The sequence below is a fragment of the Poecile atricapillus genome, chromosome Z, assembly GCF_030490865.1.
Source record: "Poecile atricapillus isolate bPoeAtr1 chromosome Z, bPoeAtr1.hap1, whole genome shotgun sequence".
NCBI lineage: Eukaryota > Metazoa > Chordata > Aves > Passeriformes > Paridae > Poecile > Poecile atricapillus.
The window spans coordinates 11,691,482-11,718,388 of record NC_081289.1 but is presented as its reverse complement, the minus strand read 5'-3'; the positions used below and the strand labels follow the sequence as shown (position 1 = coordinate 11,718,388).

Here is a 26,907-nt window from a genome sequence, read left to right as displayed (position 1 = left end):
TTTGGCTTTCTACAGCATCACTCTAACCTTACAACAGGGTTGAGACTTTGACACTGCCCTTACAACTTCAAGAATAAAAAAGGGTAAATTTTCTATGCAGGAAAAAGCTATCCAAAGCACAGGATGGGAGAGGGGAAAAAATATGGAGCCACACCTATAAGAAGGTTGTGTTTTAGAAACAGGTAAATTAATGTAGTAAATCAGTTTACTAATTTACTGTAATAGTCTTCTGGCTGCAAATCTTAAGGCCAGATGTTTATGGGTGCACAGTTTACCTCTAATTTCAACACCCAGTTTAGATTATTCCATAGATATGATTCTAATAAACAGTCCTATAAACTAAATACTCAAATCATTGTGATCATCAATCTGAGCAAACTTGGTGTGAAAGACTGAAATGCTGATGGTTAATGACTCAAACAATTGTCCATCTGCAAAAGCAACAGGTGCTTTGCTGAGGATGTGCAAGGTCACAGCCCAGGAGCAGAGCAGGTGTTTGTTTAGGGACAAGCTGTATTTTGAGCCAGATAAGAGAAGAAGCTGATAAGAAGCAGATCCTGTGAGGTGGGGTAATACTTTTTTGTCATGCCAATTTCCTCCCTTACACTACTGGTTCAACTGTAAAACCCTTCTGGGGAAAGCATCAGGACATTCAAATTATTCATCCCTTCTGATGGGGCATAACTGCCTCAACTACAATGATGTGAGAGACAGCTGTCATGCCTTAGAACGAACCTTCCTTCCTTCCTTCCTTCCTTCCTTCCTTCCTTCCTTCCTTCCTTCCTTCCTTCCTTCCTTCCTTCCTTCCTTCCTTCCTTCCTTCCTTCCTTCCTTCCTTCCTTCCTTCCTTCCTTCCTTCCTTCCTTCCTTCCTTCCTTCCTTCCTTCCTTCCTTCCTTCCTTCCTGCCTTCCTGCCTTCCTGCCTTCCTGCCTTCCTGCCTTCCTGCCTTCCTTCCCGCCTTCCTTCCCGCCTTCCTTCCCGCCTTCCCGCCCGCCTTCCCGCCCGCCTTCCCGCCCGCCTTCCCGCCTTCCTTCCTTCCCGCCTTCCTTCCCGCCTTCCCTCCTTCCCTCCTTCCCTCCTTCCCTCCTTCCCTCCTTCCCTCCTTCCTTCTTTCCTTCCTTCCTTCCTTCCTTCCTCCCTCCCTCCCTCCCTCCCTCCCTCCCTCCTATATTTTCTTAAGTGATATTTTTATTCTTTTACACTGATATATTACTATAGGTAAAATAATAAAAATGGCTACATACCTGCTTTTAATTTCAACCAAATTGTTCTAAAATAAACCCTATATCTATTATATATTTATATTTATATATATATATATATATTTATAAATACTGATCATTCAGTGTTCCCTCACTAATCCCCCCCAAGGGATCTATTAACAAGCACTGCAGTTACCCTTGCCTCCAGGGACAGGTTGTAACACTTGGTAAATTAGATTTTTCCTTGAATCAGATTAATCCATCTGCATAAATGTTGCAGGATTACTAATACTGAAAGAGCTGAAGTGAAGAGCAGCAGCCTGCATGGGGCTTTTACCCTCCACAGGAAGCTCCTCACTCCTATGTCAATGTTGTATCAATGTCTGTGGACAGCTTAAGTACCAGTCTTGAGTGATGCTGCTCCAGCCACACATTATCATTCAATAGGTCCTCCAGGTGGTTTGGTGCCCTTTTTGAAGTGCTGAGCATCTCACATATTTATCAGATCAGAGCTACTCAGGCAATGCTCATCCTGTCAACAAAGAAGGTTTTATTTTTTCTGTGTGGTCAGACAGCAGAGTAGAACTGGAGAAACCTCAGCAGTTCTCTCCCAGAGCCCTGCTGGAACTGGAAAAACTACACTGGAAGTTACTGTATAATTAAAAAAGATAATGACTTTCAAATTAGTTTTTATTAATAGAATTAAGCCACATTAAGTCATAAAAGGTGTTCATAAATATGTTAATAAAATGTGTGATATTAATGAAAAACATTCTGCAGAGACTGAATAATTTAAGAGCTGGATATTACACACATAATTAAAGTTAAATATTAAAATTATTAATTATCACAGATCAAATGGGCATTAACAGTAGGCATTGCATTCAGTCAGGTCAACAAATAGCTGTCATTATTAAAAGCATGTAGATAATAAATAAAATTTACTTAGTAAGTGAGGAATTCAGAGCATTTTAACTGTGTATGACATGATCCTATAAAGCTGTTTCTGGTGGGCACTAGGATTCTCACTACAAGTGAGGGCAGGATCTTAAGCAAAACACTAGGTTTGAATTCAGTCACAAAGCTCATGAATAAGTCCTGTTCTGCTTAGGGTGGAAGCTGCAGAAGCAGTTTAGTGTCTCTTCAGAAAACTTTTCCAACTGGAGACCTTTAGGCAATGAAGACACAGAGCTGACTCTGGGACCACACCTGCTGTCAGGGCTGTTGTGGTACCTGATATCTTTGTTATGCTGAGACAAATTTATCTGAAAACTCCATCATGAGATGGAAGTGCATGAACAACTGAATTTTACATTTTAATATTCAGTTCCTAGTAAGTAAACACAAATCACGTGTTAAGCATTGGTTGGAGAGCCACAGTTACCTCATACTGTCAAAGTGAAAAAACAAAAACCCACATTTAATTTTCTGGGTTTTTTTTCCCCCCAAGCTAATAGTAAGAAGTTCTAAGAAATCTGACAGAAGCCATGACCTCTGCTAACCTTTCCCCGTGGCTGGGCCACAAAGCATCAGCCAGGAGTTGCACCATGGAATGGTGGAGCAAGGACAGAGGCAGGACCTGCATGTCCCTCTATGGACAGAGCTTGTCTTTGCCTCCCTAGTGGTTGGAATAACAGATTTTTGTGTCACTCCCTGCGTGATTATTTACACTCATCATATTTCTGATGTCAGTGAGGAGAGATCATGAGAAGCCTTGTTAATTTAGTCTTGGGTATCACAGTTAGGCCACTGGCAAGGCTCTTTGACACAGGGATTGGGTGATACAAGAATATTCCTGTGTGCCTTCACAGTGTTCCCTTTGGAACAGTGGCAAGGACACCATCACAGACACGTTGGGAAGATAACAGAGTAAGAACAAGGTGTGGTGATGCAGTCTTGCTATTAATTGGGTTCTGTAGCAAATGAAAGGGACTGAGATGAGCAGCAGGAGAGGGATTTTCTGGGATATTACACTGCAACAGGAGAAGACTGGACTTGGTCCCAGGGCAAACTACAGAGACATGGTAATAGTTACTGAATTCCTATTTTACTCATTTATATGCATTATATGAGGAAAGATAAAACTGATGTTGTGGAGACAGAGGTACGGCTGCGTTCTCTCAGGTCTTGTATTTTGGATAGTTATCTTCCAGTATTGTCAACTGAATGGAAATACAGGAAGCCGTGAAAATAAATGTTAGAAAAAGATTTGTGGGTGGGGCTTGCCCCTGCTTTGGGAAGTCTGCTTGCCAGTTTATGTGAACCAAACCAGGGATAATATTTTTGCATCTGTAGTTTTGCTGTAATTATCTACACTTTACACCATATTAGTAAATCTACCCCAGAATACTTCATTAGAATAATTAAGCTTTAATTATAAGAGAACTTGCTCAACAACCTTATTAATAAATCTTTGCTCAGATGTGAGGGGACACTACCAATTTTGGTGTGTATTAGCAAGGCTCTGCTTTAGTAATAATACTGAGTAGTCAACTAGGAATTTTAATCTTTAAAGTGCTCCTCAAGCATTAAATAATTAATCTTCATAGCACTCCCATGAGATAGGTAAGTAAATATTACTGTCCCTGTTATACAGATGGGGGAAGCCTGGGTTAGACTATTCAACTAGACTGGCCTGAATCCACTGGGAGTGTAATTGCCAAAGCAATGTTTAGGACTCAGTATTTTTGAATTTAAAAAGTGAGGAAAAATTATTGCCCTCCTGGAAGCTCAAAGTCATTGCCACAAAACTCAAAGTGTCATGCCATGTATCCCTCTCTCTTTCAAGGCTATGTTTTCTATTTTTATATCAAGGGATAAAAGGTCTGCATATCTTTTGAAATAGAAATTTGCTATAAGACACAAATAACTATATGCACCCACTTAAACATACACATACACTGTTATTTAATAGAAGGATGTTCTACTTTTCTGCCAGCTGCTACATATTTATTAAATACTAAAGACATGTTTGTAAAACAGGTTTTAATATTCAATTTTGCCCTTGAATAGTTTTTACCCATAGCAATAAAACATTCTAGAACCTTTGGGAACCCATATTCAAATTGCCTGATGGTTTTAGACTAATTTTATTAACCAGTATATTGGTTCATTTAGTTAGTTGGGTTTTTTTTCTTTTTTTCTTTTTTTTTCTTTTTACACACCACAGGTTCCTGAAATTAAGTTGGTATTACTAGAAATAAGAAGATGGTATTGGAAATGCAGCAGGAATATGAATGAATGTTTGCAGTTCCAGCAAGGTGGTCACAGGCAGAAAGGGCAATTTTCCAAAATGACTATTGATTTTTGCACTCACATCAGATAAATGATATATAGGGTAGTTCAAGTTTCAAACAGCACCCAGTCTTAGCTCTGGAGATTTACAAAATGAGCATTAAAAAAGGATGAACTGGATTATCTGATCAGTACTCTGAACAGATAGGAGTATCTGCCTTCAAAGTATAGGCCAAGATGCTTTAGCCATTTATTAGAGAAATGTAAAAGCTCCAGACATTCTAATAGAACTAGAAAAATCAGTTTGTAGCAGACTGCAAACTGAAGACTTCTGCAGGATATAACTATATTCAAACAATAACCTCACAGTATGAGCTCCCAATTTTTAATCTATTTTTTTTCAAATATAAGTGGAATGGTCACTAATAAGGTCTACCAAACCCATGGTGCAAGGAAGCACAGGCAGGTATCACTTGATCTGGAGGTACCTTTCAAACTGCCTGCATCTCTCCTGTGCTATATCTAAGTTCAAGTAAGCCTTCTGATCATCTTCCAGAAGTGATTATTTATACAAAAGTGAAAAATTCCTTGGGGTGAGATGAGATCTTATAACAGACTGCTCTATGATGTTATGGTAGGGCCTCTCCTAGGGCATATTAGAATGGACAATTTATCTGCTCTGCATCAGGAAATTTGACTCCTTTCTCAGTGCTCTAATGAATGGTAGCACAGCCACATCAAAACAGGCCTGTTATGAAAATTTTCCCCTCCAAACTCTTTCATTAAAAACACCTGAAATTGAGATATTTTATAGTAAACACATTTTTATTTGACATGACACTGCTTTTTTATCAATCAAGTATTTCAGTTTTGGTGTTCACCAGAACTAAAATTCTTTTGATTTTCTGGATACACAGAGAAAAAAATTCTGTTGCAATGTTTCCTGCCAAATAAATTAGAGCCATTCACAGCTGGGTGACTCTGCAAAATAAACTTTAGCTATATTTATAGAATATTTACATTTCTACTTATTTCAGGAAAGAGACTTATTTCCTGTGTAGGTTTTTCTATAGAAGGAAAAATAAAGATGATGCCCAGAAAGTTGAGGTTATAAATATGTAGAGCTTGCATTGGAACTGCAGTTCATTGAGCTGAACACTGGGACTTGTAAAATGGCCTTAATGCCTGCCTGGATATCTAACCTCTCTGAGCTGTGTTTAACGAAGAGCAAAACAGAGGTAAGGTGATAATACAGGGAATGGTGGAATTAACATTTCTATATGATGTAGGAACTTTGTGGCTAGGGAGTCCCTGATGGTGACATACACACCTGAAATACATGGAAACATTTCCAAATAGCCTCCACTCTGCAGAGTCCAGTTCTGCAGCAGCAAAGCATATGGATGTGTCTGTGTTCAAAAAAATTTCATCTATAGACACAGACTGGAAATAAGCTCTAATTGGAAACACATTGTTTAGATTACTGGATCTGTATGCACAAGAGTGGTAACTTAAGCCCAGTTTAGTGCCTGGTTTTTGGGGGCAGGAATTCTGTGAGCATCACACTGGAGGAGCTACTTGAATCTCAAAGGCTGGAAGACGTCTCTGGGTATTTCCCTTTCTATTTCCAGTCTGTCTCCTTCAATGTGTGAGACTGTCCTTATAATTGTAGCAAATGCACTATATTGTGCAAAGTCAGCAGCAGACAGAGCTGAATGCATCTGGACACTGCTGTGTTTTCTGTGATGACAGCAATCAATAGATTGGAAAATAGAAAAAGTAAGTTTTTCTTTTCCTTTGCTTTCCAGGTATCATATCTGAGCCCTGACTTTGTATTACAAATTAGGTGTATCTGAACAATCTGTGCAGTTGGATCTGATTCTATGAAGGAAATTCCTTGAAATCAAGAGCAAAGAGCTTTGTGTAAATTTAGCATAACCACAGGGTTTAATAAATGAGTATTGCCTTACAGCACATTTCAAAATGTGTTCAATTTTACGTTTGTTATTTATTCAAGAGGCTGCACATAAATATTATTTGAGATCAGCACCCAACTTCCACCTTCATATTGTTAATATTTTTGCAAGCCAAGTGCCATAAAGAGGAGGGAAATTTTGGCTTAAACTCAAAGATCTACCTGAAAAGTCATATTCAGAGAACAAAATTTTGTCATGAGAAGAAATGGATATATAGCAGACCTTTGCACTAGCAGCAGTGTAACATGCAAAACTCATTATTTAGGATATTAAAATACATTTGTAGAATGCATAGCTGCTTTGATGTCTTAGATAATCAGTTATGAAAGAAAAACCATAGAAACTACTAAGTGAGCTAACATGTAAGAAAAAGTTGGAAAATACTCTATTAACAGTTGTGAGAAACAAAATGTATTAGAAAGATAATATACATGCAGAGTTTACAAACCGTGTCTTTAGGGTGGCCCAATAAGTAGAAATATGGGGACCCATGCTTGTCACTTTTCATGCACATGGAGAGACTGGAAGGTACCATTCCTAAAGGAAGGGGAGGAACAGCCTAGGACCAATCATTAGAATTAACAGAACCAGTGACATACAGACATTTTATTATTGTTAGAGCAGAGAATTCTTAGTAAGTTTAGAACAACTGAGTGAAAAGCTTATATGTAACAGGAAAGAAGTATTTCTGTAAAGATAAGACAAATAAGCATGCTGTAAGTCTAAATATTAGTGGATTATTGAAACTACTGTACATATATATTCAGGACATAGATTCACCTGGTCTATGGATATGTAGTACATCTTGAGGTGCTTCCTGAGGGAGTCATAACAAATCAAAAGCAAAGGGTTTAATGCATTTAAGAACTGTGCCAATTTATTTGTATGAAAAATCCTTGTATTGGTATCAACTCTGACATTTTTGGTTTTTTTTGCTGGGGTAGTGCTGAAGCAGGAGATGAGACTTTCTTCAAGGCCCTTCAAAAATGACTTATTGCTAAGTAATTTGTTGCTTTTATCTCTTAACCAGCAATTTGCATACGCTGAAACTTTAATCTTCCTTAAACAGCCCATACTGAATCCAAACCCTTGTTCTGTAAAATGTCCTATATGTAATGAGCCCATGGGGTGAGCTGTGTACACGATTTGGCACTGTGTGAAGAAACAGAGAGTCTAAAAATACACAATGCAACCCCAGGACCTGTATGTGAATAAAGTCAAGAAAAGCAGGGGAAGAGAGGGAAAGAGACCGTCATTGTGTAGGTCCATAAAGCACCAGCCATTACCACACAATGCAGATCCCTTGCACTTCAAACCTCAGTGGTTCCAGTTCCCACAGCTCTGTGTATCTGTTAGTACCACAATGTGACCTAGAATGCTCTGGACCAGACCCAGATGTCCAGGATAGGGCAATGGAAAAATTGCCCAAATTCTCCATGTAAATAGGCCGGAGTTTCTAAAACTTATAACTTCCTGCAGGAGCTCTTAAGCAACTTAAAACTAAGTGAAACTTGATAGAAATCTTATATCAAACCTGACAAATGATTTTGTAGTCCTAAAAGTAGGAAGAGAAACAAATTGGTTTATTCCACATGCTCCTTACAGGTGAAATTCAGTGTTTTTGCTCCCTCTGCACAGAAAGCAATGGGGGCAGGGGGTTGTGCCTTGCTGGAGGGATGGAGTCCACCTATAGGTGCTAACCTCAGCCTTCTCCAACTTTACACCCTGTTGGCAGTCATTTGATTATATGACTCATTGCTTTCAGAAACTTCTATGAACTTACATATTTTAATGTACTGTGAGTAATAAAATCTCCAGTCAGGAAAGGCCAGGAGCAGTAAGCCAGAAAAAACAAGCTGCCAGGACTTCTGGGACTAAGAGTGAAACACCACAGTCTTTCCTAGGGAACTTCCTCCAAAGACGTCTAGAGAAAAGACTAGATGTTGCCACAAAAAAATGTATTTTTCTGGGGCTGATCAATCATTAGAGGTAACCTGCTTCTTGCAGAACTCACAGCTCAATAGAGAGACTGATTTGTCAGCTTTACTTCCTCTTGAACTTCACCATTTTGGGATTTTGTGAACAGTTTTCCTGCATTTTGCCTTTAAGGATGATGCTTCATCCCAGTGTTTGGCTATGCAAAGTACATGTCCTTCTCGTGGTGTTTCTATAGCTATGGCTAAAGCCTGGATTACATGAGCATCTGTAACGAGGCTCCCACAGTGTGAACAGACAGATTTTTAGAACTGCTGCACACCCAGTAGCTCCTGCTGAAGTCAGTAACCCCTTACCTAGGTGTACACACAGGAAATTAGGCAACCACTGCAATGAATACCTTGATCTGTCCCTTTATTCAAATTGGTTTTGATGCTGGTGGGGGAAGTGCTCAGTTCTGCAGTGATGACTCTGGGCTTCGTGTTCTGTGACATGAATGAAACCTCACACTCTCTGCAGCCAGACTTCCCAGGCATTAAGTGCTTTTTGGGATCAGGATTCCCAGCAGTACTTCTAGTCTTTCTTGCACATTAATATGATTTCTTAGTATGACTTGGTTCTCTGGAGAACTCAGCTGGCAGACTATTTCCTATGAAACATGATGCTGATGTTCTTTGGGTTTGGATGAGCTGTGATAATTCACCTCCTGTAGCAGCACAGTTCCTCGGGCTATCCTTATTCTCAGCAAACATGTTCTGAGATGCTGGGTGATAAAACACCTGTTTCCAACACTTCTTTTGTTGCACCCTGCTGTGAAATCAGCTATAGTTTTGAAGCATTAATCATGTCTGAGCTCCTTTGCTTACATTCTGATGGTAGTGTGCACTACAAGGGGATTTCTGCCTCTGAAATAGTCTGTGATTTTTGGCATTTGTTTTCAAGCAAAATCAGCAGCCAGAATGGAAGTAAATGGTGGATTTGCAGCACATGATTTCTTACCCTAGGTTTGAACAGTGCTTCAGCTCAGCCAGAATTTTCCAAGATTGGAAATGGACAGATTTCCAGGCAGTATAAACTGACATAACTCATTCAGGACATTTACACCCTCAAAGCAGCTTGTTCTTGCTTTCTTCACTAGGTGCTTTCTTCTTTTCAATGCACATTCTTTTCTTTCACAAATCACTTTCTTATTATTGATGAATTTTCCTTAACACAGCTTTTACTGGTGTCAATCACAGCATCATTTGGACATTGACATTTCTTGCACTTAAGTACGTACCACCATACTTTGTACTAGCAAAAACATTGCACTGGAGTTTAAAACACATGGAAAATCAAGAAGTTGAAGACTGAAAACAAAAAGGTGATAGTCCTGGCTGGCTGGTTTAGGTAGCTCTATATAAATGTTCTCCTTTTTAGTGCTATGAATCTGAGTGTTTCTGCTGTTGGAAAGGTCTTTAATCATAGCATTACTAAACCTGACTTGGGAAGTCCCTGGCCATTTTGCCTGTCAGGGACTGAGAGACAATATCCAGGAGAGGACTCTGGTGCACTTGTGCTACTGTTCTCTTTATCCCAAGGCTTCTGCTGCACACCACCATTGCAGTTCCAATACTCTGTTCTCCAGCCCTGCATTTTTATACTCAACTAAGTACTATTTCCCACTGATGCTCTCCACATCTGGACCCAGATGAGTATAAGAAATATTTCTGACATGTACTTGCTTAAAAAAACCCTGATTGTTTCAGGAAAAAGAACTCCAATTAGTCTCATTACATCTCAGTTGTGGAATTCTGGTTGAAGGAAAAGGGAGCTACTAAATACTGACTAGTTTATCTGCTGTCCTCAGGACCACTTTGTCTTCAAGCCTGCTGTCACAATCTTCTCTGCATTCAGTTTTACATTATTTGGAAAAGATGTTTCTGGGGGTCTCTGACAGATGTTCTTTGCAGCATGATGACTTAACCTTGAGATTTGGCCTCCTTGAGATGTGGCCTCCCATTTTAATTGGTTCTGTTAATTTCTGTTTTAACTTCCTAGGCAGGCTGCTGTTGGAATTTAGGTGCACCTTCTGCTTCTTCTTAGACTACTTCTTACACCTTTGGCAAATGGCCTAGGGAGGACTTAAATTATTTCAGTCAATTTCAACAGGCATCTTATTTTGCTTCCATTCTGCCTCCAGACTGGATGCAACTCTAACACTTCTCTGCCTGCATAAGGCACAGACACAGAACTGCAGATGTGCAGACGTTTTCCTTTGCTGTGATGCTTTCTGCAGGTTGTATGTACACTATGAAGTAACTCCTGAACCTTTTTTCTCCTTTTTCAGTGCAGTACGAAAAAGGGGCTTTCAAGCACAGCTACTCCTCCTGTATGGAGCTGTGAGCTGGAGATGCAGCTTGGAAAATGGTCTGATTAAACAGCACTTCCTGGTAGCAATTTTTATTTCTCAGTAATCTGCATTTATAAACAACTAATGCTAAGTATTCCAAATGCCTTCCCAAATGGCGACCTTGGCTTTAAGCAACACTGTGAAGTCACCTTGTTGCTTTCTGTTAGCATTAGAAGCTGTGTCTGGATTTCTACTGTTTATATGTATTTTCTACTCATCATCTTCTGTAGAAGGGAAGACTTGTGCACATTTTGGGAGATTTGTTTTCCGAATTCAATGACACTTATATGGAAGTTGTTAGGGTTTTTTTTCTTTTTTTTTTTTTGTTTAAATTTATTTTTTAAAATTTTGTTTCATTTTTATTTTTTACAGGAATAATGTAAAATTGTATAAGGTTATATAAATAATTGAAATTTATTTTGGATTTAAGTGCCATTTGGAACTGGGACCTTAAGAAATTCAGATCTGAAATGGGTCTGAACTGCAACTGATTCTTTGCTCCTCATAGCCTACCTTAGATCAAATTGTTTTCTGAGGAACCAGAGAACTGCTGGTATATAGTTCTGCTATTTGAGAAGGATTACTACCACTATATCAGTCCTGGACATTTGTTTGTTCTTTCATTAAAAATGATGCACCTCTCCCCATAAAACAGCTTTGGAGGTGACCTGAATTTCTGTTGGAGGTCTCTCTGAAAAGATTGCACACTAGTTAAAATTGATATTCAATATCTTAGTATCATTTTATCAGAGCCCCTGAAAGCCATTTCTGCTCTGCTTCTACTCACCAAAAGTATAAATCATTAATTTTATTACCAGATGAGTGGGTTATGGCCCATCTTTTCTGCCTTTATTCAGAAGCTCTTGAAAGTTGTAAAAAATGCAGCATACACTGTCCTGAGTATTGGCTTAGCCATAGAATTAGCTCTAGTTTAGAGAAGAAAACAGTGCAATTACCATGTGTATTGACAGGTGGGAAAGAACTGACTTTCATTGCAATTGACTTTGACAGAGGTATTGAATTTATGTTGGCAACAAAGGCTCACCTGAACCTATAGTTAAGCCTAAGTATTTGAATTTTTATGTGATTGTAATTTCTGATTCTAATGGGAAAGCATTCTGGAACTTCAAAACTAAAAGAGTTTAATAGAGTTTTGGACTTCCTAGCATAAAGAAGTTAAGGACTTTTCATTAAAAAAATAGCCCTTCTCCTAAGAGATTTAAGGCCCAGAGGTGCACATCATAGAACTTACATAAATACAGGAAATTGTTACACCATGCTATAAAGTAAGCCCTGATTTCAGTTTTCAAAAAAACTCTTTGTCTTTGAAATTTCCTTCAGATAATTTATTTTTATTTTTTTGTCATTTCAGTTATGAAATAAGGTTTCTATATTGTCTAAATGACTCACACTTTTTGAAATACTTGAAATGTCCCAGAAGTCCCTCTGAAACAAAATATAAGAAGAATAGATCCTGTTTTCTCACCACAATGAGCAAAATCTCATGTTTTAAATTCAGAATTGGCTTCTAATTGATCAGCCATCAGAGAGAATACAATGGGTGAAGTAGTCAAAGAAAGGAGTACGTTCTTGATAATGCTTAGTTTCAGCCTGAGCCACTCAATTGCATGGCAACAAGATCATCTGCTGTGACCCAAAATGTGCAGAGAAGTACCAATAAGGAAGAAATTCCAATAAAGGAAGAAAATGAGAGTTTATGGGCAAATCAGCAACTCCCAGCACTCAGAGATGTTCCCTCGGAGGTTTGTAGTGCTTCCTCAAATGCACATCTTAAAAACCACTGCCTGTGTCGGGAGGGCAGCAGATGACAGAGATGTACACACGTGTGAGTAAGTCCATCTCTACACAGGTAAGCACTTACGATACTTAATGTGCTCCAGGAAATTATAATATATAAATATCTGCAACTGCTACTTAATTCAAAAACAATATAATTAATTTATATAGAGTCATGCACATATAAAAATGTAAAGATGAAAACCCACCATATTCTGGGACCTGGCCTGTTCCACGTTTCAACAACAGTCGCACTCTCCTGCCACCAGACTTGATTAGCTCTATTGCTCTGGCATGTGTCATGTCCCTTGTGCTTTCTCCATTGATTTCAATTATTTGATCTCCTACCTGTCAGGTAAGAAGAATATTGAGTCAGACAGAATTGCAGTAAAATGAGTGTTTCAGGAAGAGACATATTCAATGGATCACAGGTTACTTGAATGACAGACAGACACATCAAGGTAAATTTGTTCCTGTCTATGTGAGGAATATTACTGGCAGATCAAATAACCTCCAAAATGGATTCTGAATATGGTGTATCAAATGCTGCTTGTCTTCTGCTGAAATCAGCGTAATGCCTTTGTAACTTGCTCACATCTGTGTGTAAGAGGCTTTGTTGAATTGCTTGATATGGTGGAATCACCGGAACATTATCCGTGCTACTCTGTAACATGCAGTGTTGTGTGAGCCTGCGAACTTTGTCCCACTTGCTGTTTTCATAGGGAAAAGAGGTTCAAAGCACAAATATAAATTTCCATCATTTGAATTTCCAAACCTTGGTAGTAAAGTTTCACACCAAATGACGAGTTGTTATGAAGCACGCTATTAAACAAAGAAAGGTTAGTGCTATGACACAGGACAAGGAGGTTTGCTGGAGTTCAAAGAGCATACTTTGAACTATTTACCACAGGATCTTTTTGCTGTGAGTAAGCACAGCCTGTAGCTGAACTGTCTAGTTAGAGCAGCTGACTCCAGGGTTCTGATTATGGATTTGTGCCACTCATCTCCTGGCCAGCTTTCCAGTCAGAGTTGGCTTCATTATTGTTTTTCTGCTCTATTTCTACAGCAGTTAAATGTGCCACTGATGTCTGCATCTCCCACCCACCCTTATTTCCCTGACTTTGCTTCCAGCCTGCATGTTTTGGTTTTGGCTGGCTTTCCACGGGGAAACCTTCTCCTTTGGTAGGGGAGCGGCTGCCTTCTGCTGTGCCTGGTCAGTGCAGCAGAGAGCACATGAGGGAGCAGCGCTGCACAGCCTGTTGAGATACCCCTTTGAGAGAGCCTTGAGCAAGCAACACAGCGAGGTGACACCTGAGCCTCCTGTTGGCAGCACCACAGCCTTTGGAATTCGTGTCTTGCAGAAGCCTCCCAGCCCCCTTGGAAGGGCAGCCTTAGTGACACCCAGAAGGAGGGATGATCTCCTGGCTCTGGTAGAGGCGCAGGTCCAGGTGATGGGCAGCCAAGAGTAGGGCATGAGGGTGAGAGCTGAGTGGGTCAGCACATTCATCTGTCAGTGCCAGAGGAGCACATTAGTTCAGCAGGATCTTACTGCCTCAGTGTGCGCCTACAGCTTCCTCATTACACTACAACAACAATGCCTACACATCCTAGAGCGGAGAATATACAGACTTCAAGGTGACGCGCACTTTCTTTCCCTCTTACATGACTATCTTCACAAAACCAGCTCTTAGCTGGCCTTGGACATTGAAATATCTTCTGTTTTGTATGTTTTCTTTGCTACAATTGTGCTTCTGTCAGCTAAAAGTGTAATCCTTCAGAGGTTTTCCTTCTTTCCTGAGTTTGAAATATAGTATTTACCAAATAAATGTGCACAATATGAAATGTCAACACAACTCCTAACATCAAAGAAAATTGGGAAAGATGTCAAGAAATTATCTAGTCCTTACTCTTGCTCAGAGACAGAAAGAATGTTAGTAGAGGTACTGTGGCAGTGTTTCTCAATGGGAATTAATAGAATTCATACTTTGTCAATAGGAGCTGCATCCTCCCAGGATCCTGTATATGATCTATGCCGGTACTTTGCATAACTAAAAAGCCATTGATCCAAATAAAACCTATTAGCCTTGCTATCACACTTTGTAAATGCTGCAGAATTAACAGTGGGGGGGCAAAAATCAGAATTTTTTTTTTCAGGATTGTTTTTGCAGTGCAAATTTTTTCCTGAGCCAATTTTCTCTCTTATAAAGAATGCATTTGGTTGTACTATGCAGTGTAAAATCTGAAATATTTCTGATGGTCTTCAGGCCACACTGACAAACAAAACAGGTGCTCTCTGTCTCATGGTGAGATCTCCCCCAGGTCTGGCCATACAGGGCTCTCTGCATCCCCCTGACTTTTGGAGAATGCAGTTGGTGCATACACTTGGAGCAAAAAGATAAAATCTATGTTACCACTACTGTAATACAGACAGTAGACAGATTAGTAGCATCTCCATAAGGATATTAGTTAGGTCAAATACAGACAAAATTCAATGATTTTGGGAAAACCTCCTTCTAAATGTCATGAAACAATTAAACCTCATAGAAATCCTGTAAAAGTGAAATCAGATTTTCAGAAGGCTTAAGGACAGCTCTTTTTTTTTTTTTTTTATGCTACATTGCCTGGGTAGACCATATTTTGCAGAAGGTATTTAAAATGTTCTTGTTAGCATGTCATGAGAGATTAGATCAAATGAAAGAGGTGTTTTTCAACACTCCTTGATGAATACCTTTTAAAATTAGTACTGAAAGCTGCATATAGAATGTACAGTCCTTCAAATAAAATCTTCTGCACTCCAGAGCAGAAAGACAGAAAGATTTTAATACAGAGTTTAATATGTAAAAAGGTTAAGTTAATGTCACATTTTCCCCTTGCTGTTTGCCTTCATTCTGTTTTCACTGGTCACTATGCAGGAACTATCTTTGTATTACTGTAACCTTTTCTGTATTTCTCTGAATTTGAATTTTTTTTCTTTGTAGCTAGCACATAGCTCATTTGGTATTTTCTTTCACTATAAAATATTGTAGTTGATTTGATATTTTCTTTTCTTATAAAATGTTATGTGCAAATAACTTGAGAAAGCTTAAGAAAAAAGGGCTAGCATCTTGGTTATGTGGCTGAAGGAGGGGAGAGAAACAAGTTTGCAAAAATTAGGCACTCCGAAATCTACATCAGAAAGGGTGAGACCAGAGATATAATGAACAGTTGCAGGAGCAGTGGGTTAATTGTGTTCCCTGCTTTTGTGTCTTATGGCTGATGTACAGCTGAATTATACTGCCTTTGCAGCACAACCCTAGCTCTGATTAGATGAGAAAACAACAAGGAAGAGAAATATTGTCAACACTCTTCAAGAAAAGCTTCAATTAGACTTTACACTCATGTCTGGAAATCCATACGAAAGAGAAAAACTTGGCTGAGGAGTGCTTCCTCATGTGTCAGTAAGGTACAGTTCTTGTTTTTTTCCTGCAGTTAAACCTTGATAACCTTCCCTTCCTTTCCCTCCATGATGTAGATTTTCTTATGGCTGATACAGGAGGAAAGCCTGATGAGTGTTTTCTCTTTGTCCAGGCATTCAAACATGCTTTCTCCCTCAACTTTTCTACTGTGGAATCATTTTTTAGATTTGTGGAGTTATTTCTGTCTTTTCTAAATCCAGTGATTTTCAAAGAGGATCTTAGATATACCCACATATTGAGGATACACCAAGGTGAGGCCAGAGGTAATTGCAAGCATAAAATCAGTGTCTGCTACATGGGATCCTCATTTCTCTTTTTAGGATTAAATATTGATTCCTGCAGTTTATGCCACACAGCATTTCTCTGCACTTCTCTTCTGGATCCTTCCATGTCTGTTTACAGTGTCCAAACTGGAGATATTATGAAGGTGGAGGGAGGGGGGGGTAAGTAGAACAGATAAAAATGATAATATTCTTTCCACATTTACTAATAATGTTCACAGAACAAATTCTTTGCCTTTTTGTAATATATCAGATTTGCAATCCATGGTCAGTTTGGATTCTGAACAGTTATCTCACATTTTAGATTGGGCACCTGATTTCTCTGTGCAAAACTGAGCACTCTGCACCTCGGTGAATTTTATCACGTTAACTGCTTTAGTACAAAATTTTTATTATGAAGCAGTCTGTTTCTCAAAGACTTTTTAAACTCCCTATGGATAGTGGCATATGGGCGTCAGCAAATTTTATTTTGTTATTTATCAGTAGGTCTCCAATTATTAATGGAATATTGAACTGAGTTGGTTTCATCCCAGATGCCTCAGAACCACACTTGTATTTACTATTAAGGAGCAAATCATTCAGAGCAGCCTTTGAGAGGAATTATTGTCAGTAACCATGTTAAAAGAGATTCCACCTAGAGCCTTTTTTCCTCAACCTTTTTATGTGAATTCCATAGAAGCTAGTGTTGAAAAATGAAAGGAAGATTGTACATTCTCCTCCCCCTTTTCCCACTTAGAAATAAGAATGAAAATCAGACACAAAAAAGGAAAAATAGACTGGTGTGACAAGATTTGCTTTCCACAATTCATGCCAGTGAACTTTCTCCACTTTTTGATAACTTGTAACAAATTATTTCTGAGGACAAAAGGGAAATTTCTTTATTTGACTTTAAAAATAGGGTATATATTTTGCTTTCTCTAACTTTCTTGTCCTCCATGAATTCTTAGACATAATTAATAAGAGTCTATAAATTTACCTTAGTTATTAAGCATACACAAACATCAGCAAGTTCTGCAAACTTGAATCTAAGTATGCTTTAAGCAGTTTCTCCTGATTCTGATTTATACTAATTTCTCTTTATGTTTCTTCTGAACGTCTCAATGGAGACTGATACAAAGAAAACTGGATATTTTCAGCCATCTCCACAGTCTCATCAGGTAGTAGATCTCTTTTTTTCCAGTTCTTCATGTTTTTTTAAAGATTTTCTTGAAGATGTACCCTTTCCCAGTCCCAACAGACAAGCCCTGCATGAGGGACACTCTCCAGACTGGCATCAACTCTGGATTTTAACCTTCCTGGTGGTCTTCAGCAAAGACTGCAAAGCAGGACTGATCTACCTCTATGTCCTCCAGATGTTCTCAGCAGCTTAAGGGTGCTGGCAAGAGAGCCTGGGAAGCTTGCCTGGCTGCTGCCTGAGCTGTACTTATTCTGAAGAAACGTACTCTTTGCAGCTAAGAATCTGGAAAATTTATACACATTGATTTTGCATTGTGATTCTTCCTGAAGAATATGACCATTGCTGAATTTCCATGCCGTTTGGGATAAATACCTACCCAAACCCACTGGTTCTCCTCCTAACCCAAAGCCACTTGGTAAGCAGAACGCTCCTCTATTATCTTCTTACAATGTGCAAGCACAAAGAAAACATTGAACGCTTCAACCCCTTTTTTTTGAAATTTGAATATTAATGATTTAAATGTAATTATGAAAGTAGTTTGTGTGCATGGAAAGTGTTTCTTTTAAAAAAATCTGTTTCAGTTCAAGTTAATTCAGATGCTCCATTCATGTGTAAGAGCAACTGAGCTATAAAATTGGGCAACATGTTTTCTGGCAATAATGAGAAGGCAATATTCCTAAGGAATGTTTAAGTGACATCACTATTGATAGGTTAATTAGAAAAAAAATGGTAAAGCTTCTCCAAATCATTAGAATAAGTACATGTGGGTTTATCTGCAGAGCCTTTGTTCTGTCCATATTTCAAAGCAATTATTGTTGATCTTGTTAAATAAAGCTGACCATACACACAGAGTTTCAGAAACAGGGTAAACCAGAAGGGAAACACATATAGCTTTTATGTAGTAAAGAGGTTTTTCCTTGCTTGAGTGTGCTTTTAAACAATGGCTGAGAGCCTTGTGTATGTTAGCCTCTGTTGGCATGTAAGAAGCAGTCTCTAAGTAGGTGTATGGTTCTCTGTTGCATGAAATTTAATTAATTGTGTATGCACATTTTCAGTCTATGTTAAATCTAATGATAAAAGCAGCCTCAAATGATTTGTGTGAAGGGCATTCTTATCTGTCATTTTATTAATGCATTTTATAATTAAATCTCAGGAAAGAGACTAATCACATTTCATTCTTTTTATATGGGCATTCTATTTTTATAACTGAAACACTTTGACATGTTATTTGTTGTGGTTGTTATTGTCAATTGGTCCAAAAGGCTGAAAAATTGTCTGTACTTGGAGACCAAAAGGCAACTCCAGAGTACCTGTTTTCATGAATTTCCAAGTACTGTCAAGCTCTAGCACTTATCCACAGGCTGGATAAGTGCTGTGCAAATTTCCTCACAGCAGAGAATCTGTACTGCCTGGAAATCCCAGGTGTAATACATAGCTTGAGCAAAGCTATGGGGTTTTGGTAATCTTGGACTCCCTACAGTGCATTTTAGGTGTGTGAGCTCGGATGTCTCAGCAGGGGACATGGAATTTCTCTTTGGGGGGATTACAGTAACATATCCCCTGCTACTTTTGAACCAACCACATAAAAGTTTGGAGTGGAAAAGTCTTTTTGTCTGTGGCCAACCAGCTATTTAAGCAGGTGGAGCTTCTTATCCCTGGAAAGGCCAGGCCTTTTATCCTACAGAGAGACGGTCTTGACTCCTGCCCAAAAGAAGGGGGAAAGAGGGGACACAGGGCATGGTGCAGAGCAAGAAAAGGCCTTCACACCATTCCTCAGCAGGAGCTCTAGCTTTTTTCTGTTCACTTTTTCACCTTTTCCTGAGAGAGAGAAACAGTAGTGATATTTGAGAAAGAGAGCTTGAAAAGAGGAAAATGTGCTTGCCTTATTGCAAAGAATGGGGACTGCAAGAGGGAAAAAAGGAGTTTTCAGTCGTGAGGGCTGAAAAGACAGCATTTCTGGTACTACAGTATACTTGATGCCTTTTGCAACATTGCTGCAAAATAATCCATGTATATGAGAAATAAAGCTGTCATAGATAAAAGGAAAATGCATTGTCCTACGGTATTTGATACACTTTTACTTTTTTAAAACTGAGGTGGGATAGCTCATTGTAGCATAATGCAATATTAATAACATGTACCTCACTATCACAATCAAGGATGGGAGGCTATGAAAAGGAAGAAGAAAATTTTCTGGTATCTTCTTGATGGTCTCAGGCAGTTCTCATCAGGCAAAAGCAAAGCAAATTCAAGCTGATTTTATAGATCCTACAGAGAAAACCCGAGCATGGAGATTCCTTCATCCAAAGTTGCATCCATGCAGCAAAAGAGGAGCAAACAAACTCCAACAATATAAAGATGAAACCACAAAAAGATTTTGGGGGGTAAAAATGCAGAAATGTAAGGTCTAAGAAGATATTTTCAAGCACACCAGAGGCATAGAGTCTATCAGATCTCAAAAGATAGTTTGGGCACAAGGTAGAAAAGACATCAGAAAGCAGATTAATTCTTTGCCTCAATGTTCACTGAAGAGGAGGGCAGCAAAACTCCTGCAGAGGGTCTGCTCACTGCAGGGCTGAGTGAGGAACTGACTCCAACAGCAGGGTCAGTGGCAAAGATTTTATAACAGACTGATGAAACGGGTAGTGAGAAACCACCAGAAGCAGATGACTTTTATCCTCAGTTCTAAAAGAATTTGGATATGAAGCTGTTCAGCTAGTAGCTATAGGATATAATCTACTGCTTAAATCAGTAAATTGCTGAATTTCAAAGGAATGGGAAGTGGCAAGTGTGACACCAGTCTTTAAGAACGGTCTTGGAAAGTAACCAAGTGAGTCTCATGTTCAATTGAGCAGATGGAAGGAAGCAATAAGGATGGTGGGGCTTAGCTGGCACAAGGATAATGATGATGTAGTGAGAAAGGGTCAGTGTGGCTATTGTAGAGGGAAGCCATTCCTCACAGATCTATTGCAGGTCACTGGAGCTCTCAATGACTATATAGATTAATGTGATCTGGTTAGCATAGTGACATTTGCAGAAAGCTTTTAATACTAAAGTCTTCAATAGAGGCTCTGCTGTGGGATGAAAAAGAATAGGGTCTTCTAGGCAGGAGATTAAATTCTAGGAAAAAAATGCTTTAAATAAGTGGTCAATTTTCACAATCAGAAGACTTTACCACAGAGATTATTCTGCTCAGCATACTTGCAAATGATGTGGGGATGAAGTGATAAGATTTGCAGACAGCACATTACCATGCTGTATTGTCATATCTAAACTTAAAAGCCTAAAAAAAGATGGCACAATCCTGTGTGCTAAAGCAGCATGTGAAATCCAGTGGTGCTGAAAGCGAAGCACCAAGCATAGTACATGTGAAAAATTACTGACTTCATCATCTAAATCAGCCATCACCCCTGAAAAGACAGATCCCACAGTCCTTGTGCTGAGCTCACTAAGCTGAAAATGTCAGCACTGCCAAAAACCCAAACAGAATACCAACTGTTAGGGGGAAAGTGGAGAATAAAGGAGAAGTCATTGCTGTGTCATTTAGGAGCACCAATATCCTGAAAACGGCAAATTGTTCTGGTGCTTGCACCTCCAAATGAATGTGATGCATTGAGTAATGGTTTGGAGGAGGCCAATGAGGCTGGTCAGGGGTAAAGAACAGCTGCCTTTTGATGAAAGATGGAATAGAATGGTAAGGTTCAGTGGGAAAAAAGTGGATATGATGTAGATGAATAGAACAGAGAATGATATGGAAAATGATGAAGTAAGGTTTTTTGTATTGTAACTACAAACAAATAAAAAAGGATTTTTCTTCCAAACAATGCAGGCACTTAGACTTGGAATCCATTATATCTGGAATGTCTAAGCATGAATACATTCAAATAAATGGTTAAAAATAGTCCTAGCACTGAGTCCTAGCATAGAGGAATCTATAAGCTTCTGACTGCCAGGGTCTTAGATGTTATATGCAGTGAAGAATCATTTCATACTTTTCCAAGCATCCATTACTTGTTTTTGCTGGAATGAGGATACTAGGCTGGTATGGAGGCAATGGGCCTCATATCTCTCCTTTTATCTTCAGAGATGATCTTTCCCAGCTCCCACATGTGATTTGGGAAAACACAGAAGAGAAGCCTATGTCACTCCTGTGTTTTCCTGTGATGATGTGTTTTAGTTATCAGAGCAGCATCGTGTGGTGTGCTCATTTTTTTCCTAACACTTGATTCTTAATTTTTCAGTTAGGGCTAATTAATTTTTTAGACCTGAAAACCTTCATAAATATTCCATAAACCTCATATTTAAATACAATGCCTACCTGCCAACGAAGTATTTTAGTCTTAAAATTTAATACTAAACTATTTTTATCGAGATTATTAACTTTTTTTTTTTTCCACAGCTGGATTGAAAGATTTTGCTACAAGGCATAGAGTTAGAAGGATGCTTTGAGTGTGCCAGAGTAGATACATTTTTGCAAGAAGGATGTTAATTAAGCATGTTAGAGGAACACTTACCCTTCTGCAAACAAATTCTAATAAACACACACAGATTTTTTGAGGAATGCTGAATAATAGTTCACCTATAGTTAATTCACTCTTGATTTATTAAGCTTTTATACTGTCAAAATATATTCAGGATCCCTGAAGGCCTCAGTTTGCATTTCTTTGTTGTGCAGACAGTAGAATGTTGATCAGCTTTATGTCTGCATGTCAATATATTCTTTCTTGAGTTCTGCCAATTACACTAACCCGGCATTGAGCTCCTCTTGCCACAGGCTGCCATCCAGCTCATGCGCTTGAGTATCCCAGCTGAATTCTCTGAGTTCAGATCAATCACACCGAGTCTCACTACAAGTGAGGTTGGACAGTGATGTATGTAGTAGGGAATTGGAGAGTGAGTTAGATTACCCCAAAGGGACATGCAGTTCGATGGGAAAGCATAGCTAACATCTTCCTGTACTGTTCAGATGGATCACAAATCACAGAATAAATGGATGGGACTAAGAATATCTTTGTCTTTTTGTTCCATTGCAATGACAGTGTTGACATTCACTGAATGCTTATTATGAAGGTAAGATTTATATTACTGCATAAAGTAAGCCAGGTATGCTGCAGGTTTTAAGAGTAAGTGCTACTTATGTAGAAAAAATGGGCTACTTAACTGGCATGAATCACCCTGTGGGCATTTGTCTTCCAGATGTGTGCACAAAACCTTAGTCAAGCTGCTGCTGGTGGAGCACTGTATGCTCCTGGGGTGTACTTCTGCCCCTGATGTGTGGGATTATTCCATATATTAGTGACTTTTCAGTGGGGTTTTTGACAACCTTCTCAAGCTCTCACACACATCAAGGATTCAGCAGATGAATCCCTACTGTGCCAGCACACCATGTGGAGAAAACCTCTCTGGCTCCTAGGACATATCACTGCTCTTCCTATCTTTGTGTTTGCTGTGATTAGAGTAAACTTGCAGAGAGGCTTCCCACCAGCAATATCCACTTTCCTCCAATATTCTGAACATAAGACTACACTGCTTTTTAGGACCTGGAGAACCTGAGGATCTTTATGAGTCACTCAGAAATATGTCAGTCTTGTGCTTTCTTTTCAATCTAAAACAGGATTCCAAAATATGCTGTATCAGAAATTAAACTGGTAAATCCTTCACCCATTTTTGGATACTGAGATTGCCTTAAATGTTTGTAAAAACTCATGACTGATCAAGCTATTCCTGCATTCTTCCTATTTCCTTGCTGCAGCTTTCTCGATTGGATAAAGAAATGGCTTTATCTGCCACCTACTCTCTTACTGTGTGACAACTGTTTCTCTCTATTTTTAATGCTTTTTGCTCTAATCACCCTCAAGCTGAGCTGAGCTACTTCTTGCTAACTGTACTTACTGATTGCAACCTTAGGTAAGGTTAGACTGCAGGAAATCATCCTGTAATGTGGGATTAATCACTGATGGAGCATCCCAAATAGATGCTCTGTTCTTCATTAACAAGAAATCTCAAGAGACGCTCTACACAAGTGAGGAGTCAATGCAGATTGTGGGGTCTACATGGAAATGTGCTTTCAAGGATTTCCATTTACTGTAGGATAAGAAATTGTTCATTCTTCCTTTTAAGCTTTGATTTGATGGTCACTGACAGAAAACAATCAGTCCTGTTGATGAGTGCTTTTTCATATTTACCCATTTTCCATATTCCTTTAGCAACAGGACTACAAACAGCTGAGATAACCCTGCAAAGACTTTGTTCTGGATGGACTGAAGAAATATAACAATAATCAGAATCACTTATGTTAAAAGGTTCCTATGTATCAAACTACAGGAACTGCACAGTTTCTGGTTTCTGGTACAAAATTTGGTTGTGCAATAGGAATCTAACAATATGGTCAATATGGTACCTGGTGGTCCAGGCATTTCTGTTGGATTTTCTCATCTCTGAGATGCAAGACAACAGCAAATGAAAAGTAATTTTATAAAAGAATGAAGATATTTTACACATGTTAATATGGACTAAAAAACTGTGTCTATGGAAGCTGTATTACATCCAAGCCTCAGAAAGGGAATGATTCCTTGTTTGGTGGAAATAGAAAAAACCTACTAAAACAAATTACAAACTAATCTACTAAGAACCTAAAAATCAAGGGCTGCAAAAACGGGATACAGTGATTAAGTGACTAGATGAACACCAAGCTAAACATGTGCAACACCTAGCAGTAAAGAAAGATGAAATGGAAAAAACACCATGATGAAACAAAAGAGAGACTTCTACTTTGCATGGCATAAAAGACTTTCCAAACATTGTAGGGTTTTAATTAACTTATCTCTGACTATCTATTCACTGAATCCAGAACAACTTAAGTGATTTCAGAGTGCCCTGGCTTGAGGTGTTTGGAAATGTCATATTCCAGGGAGACAGGTCTATGTTACCTTGTTAAACTCCACAGTTGTACAGCATTTAGAGAGCCCAGATGCCTACATATCACCTGCTCCTTTGAAAAGCCTGAAGAGTCCTAATGGCAACAAATCTATTCTGTGAGACACGGTCAGCTATAGCCAACTATTACATGCCACCCTACTGCTCAGAAGCCTGGAGTCCAGACTTTTCAAAAGGGACTTAAAGTTATTTCTCCTATGGCTCAAGAGAGGACTTTAATATCAGATTATGTGTTTGATAGGAGCTCTGTAACTCTTTTGCAAATGTGATTTAGGATGCATACAAAGAGAAAAATATCAGTTTTGAATGTTGCTGAATGCTCATACACGGGTTTTGACAGAAGTTTTAAATGTAATATTTATGTCCTCCATGATTTGAAACTTTAGTTCTGTTTCCTTCCAAATAAGAGACAGACACCCCCTTTCTGCCTGCCTTTTCTGACCCTTGCCTCTTGAATATCCAACTCTCCCTTTTTGCTAGGAATAATTCTCTATGTGGGTGGATGAATGTTTCTGAATAACCACAAATAAGGCTGTGTGTGAACCTTATTATTATGGGAAATTATTAAATACACAAACTCTGCTGTTTTGCAGAATGCCATGAAGCTGCCCACAGCATAGATTGGTTACTGGTGTGAGCATCACTGCACTGCTCACTTGGCAAGCTGGAACAACCAAGCAAGGCCACACAGACTCTTATGCAACAACACAGAAGCTCATAATTGACACTACAGGAACCTCCTATCCATTGTGCCTGGTTTTATCTCCAGCTGTGTACCACTGAAAGAAAAAGAGGGATGCAAACCACAGAAATGCAACAAACAGGAAAAAAGACTGAAGAGTCTAAGCAGAAATGTGGAGCATGAAAGATAAAGAATTCTGCTGTGCCTGGATTTCAGATGTCTGTCCTGACAAAATATAAGAAAAATATCCAATAAAACAAGAAAAATAATGTAGTATAAGGAGATATAAGGAAGCTGGAGATAGGGCTAAATGGTGCATTAGGACTGAGAAAAATGAGTTGACAAGACAATGAAACGAGAGATGTCAGAGATGAGATACATGGCTTTTGTGGAACATGTGGAAAAAAGGATGTAGCTCACATAGTGACAAAATGACACAGACATACACTGTCTATAAAAAAGCACATTTCACCCTCATTCTTCAAGAATTTCTTGTTATTCTGGACCTTTGCAGCCCTCAGCCACAAGCTCTTTGTTTGACACTGGTTTCAATAAACATGCTGGCTGCTGGAGATATCATTCAAGGCAATAAGAGATCGGTTTGATCATATCTCATGTCTAGCAAACACTACAACCATGTTTAACAATTCCCCTGAGAGCAGTAAGGAACTTATCCCCTCCTTCTAAGACAGGAAGGGATAGAGATCTGCAAACAGAGCTTTACCAATCATTGTCCTCTGCACGAGGAAAGAATAAAATATATGTTAGCATGAACCTTATCTAAATGGACCTGTAAAATTGTTTCCAGTAGTGTCTGAATCTTCAAAGGCTGTGGGGACTGTGCTCCACAGTGTTTGTGTTGTGCTCCTCATCTCTGGTGACAGTTTCAACTCAATATGACTGTCACTGACGCGTGTGTGCTGTGTTCTTGCCCTATTCTGGGACTTGGGCCTTGCAGCTTTATTCTTAATATTGCCATCACCAACTAGTTTCAGTGTTTTTCCCTGATGTTAGGATTGCTTGAGAAATGGAATCCTGATGTGCTGAGATGTCTGCCAGTCTGGGAAAAGATAACAAAGGCACTAATAATTGCCCAAACTTTTTCATGGTTATTTTGATACATCTTTGTCTTATGGAGCACAGACACAGATAGGTTTTTCAGAAGTCCCCATTATAGCTTGCTCTCTGCTCAGCTGTCAGAATTAAGTCAGTTAGATATATTTTATATATCTATATATCTATAATGTATAATGTATATCTATATATCTATATATTTATATATCTACAATGTAGAATTTCTAATGTATGTATCTATATATCTATAATGTATCAGTAGATACATTTTATATATCTATATGAAATACACTGTCAGTATTTAATTCCAGTGTAGTAATGAGGTTCTCCCTTACAGCAGTTTCCTGTGAGGAGCTGCCATATATCTTATCTATAAACTGCAGTAAAATCTTGCCACAGTAAATTGTGGTGTATGACCTGATGTGATTTTATACAAATCTGCACTTACAACTCTGGGTCTCCAGCACTGGTTGAGAATAGTTTAACAGCCACGTGGGCAGAAGATACATGCAAAGAATCACTTTCCTGTAGACCTCTTGGTCCTTTGATGGGGATTTCCTTCCCATGTCTAATGATAGATGAATCCAAGTCAAACTAAGATGTATGCTTGGGCTTTCTGCAGAGTCTATGGGCTCAAATAAAAGCCTCAATGCATGTGAAGATGCCATAACTAAGTGTAAGAAGACCGTGAAAATTTTAAACCTGATTCTATGGGAATAATTTGTTGAACCTCAAGACTTAATGCAACGTGTATCTAGGCTGGCA

The 26,907-nt window shown here is 38.8% G+C and overlaps 1 protein-coding gene across 2 annotated transcripts in view; it reads right to left on the bottom strand.

Moving 5' to 3' along the window:
• The window catches only part of LOC131572977 (membrane-associated guanylate kinase, WW and PDZ domain-containing protein 2), a 706,094-nt gene that overhangs the window by 10,647 nt on the left and 668,540 nt on the right, over nt 1–26,907 (bottom strand). For both annotated transcript variants that reach the window (XM_058826448.1, XM_058826449.1), the window contains one exon: nt 12,747–12,885. In XM_058826448.1, coding sequence (XP_058682431.1) covers nt 12,747–12,885 — 139 coding nt within the window. The remainder of the gene's footprint in view (nt 1–12,746; nt 12,886–26,907) is intronic.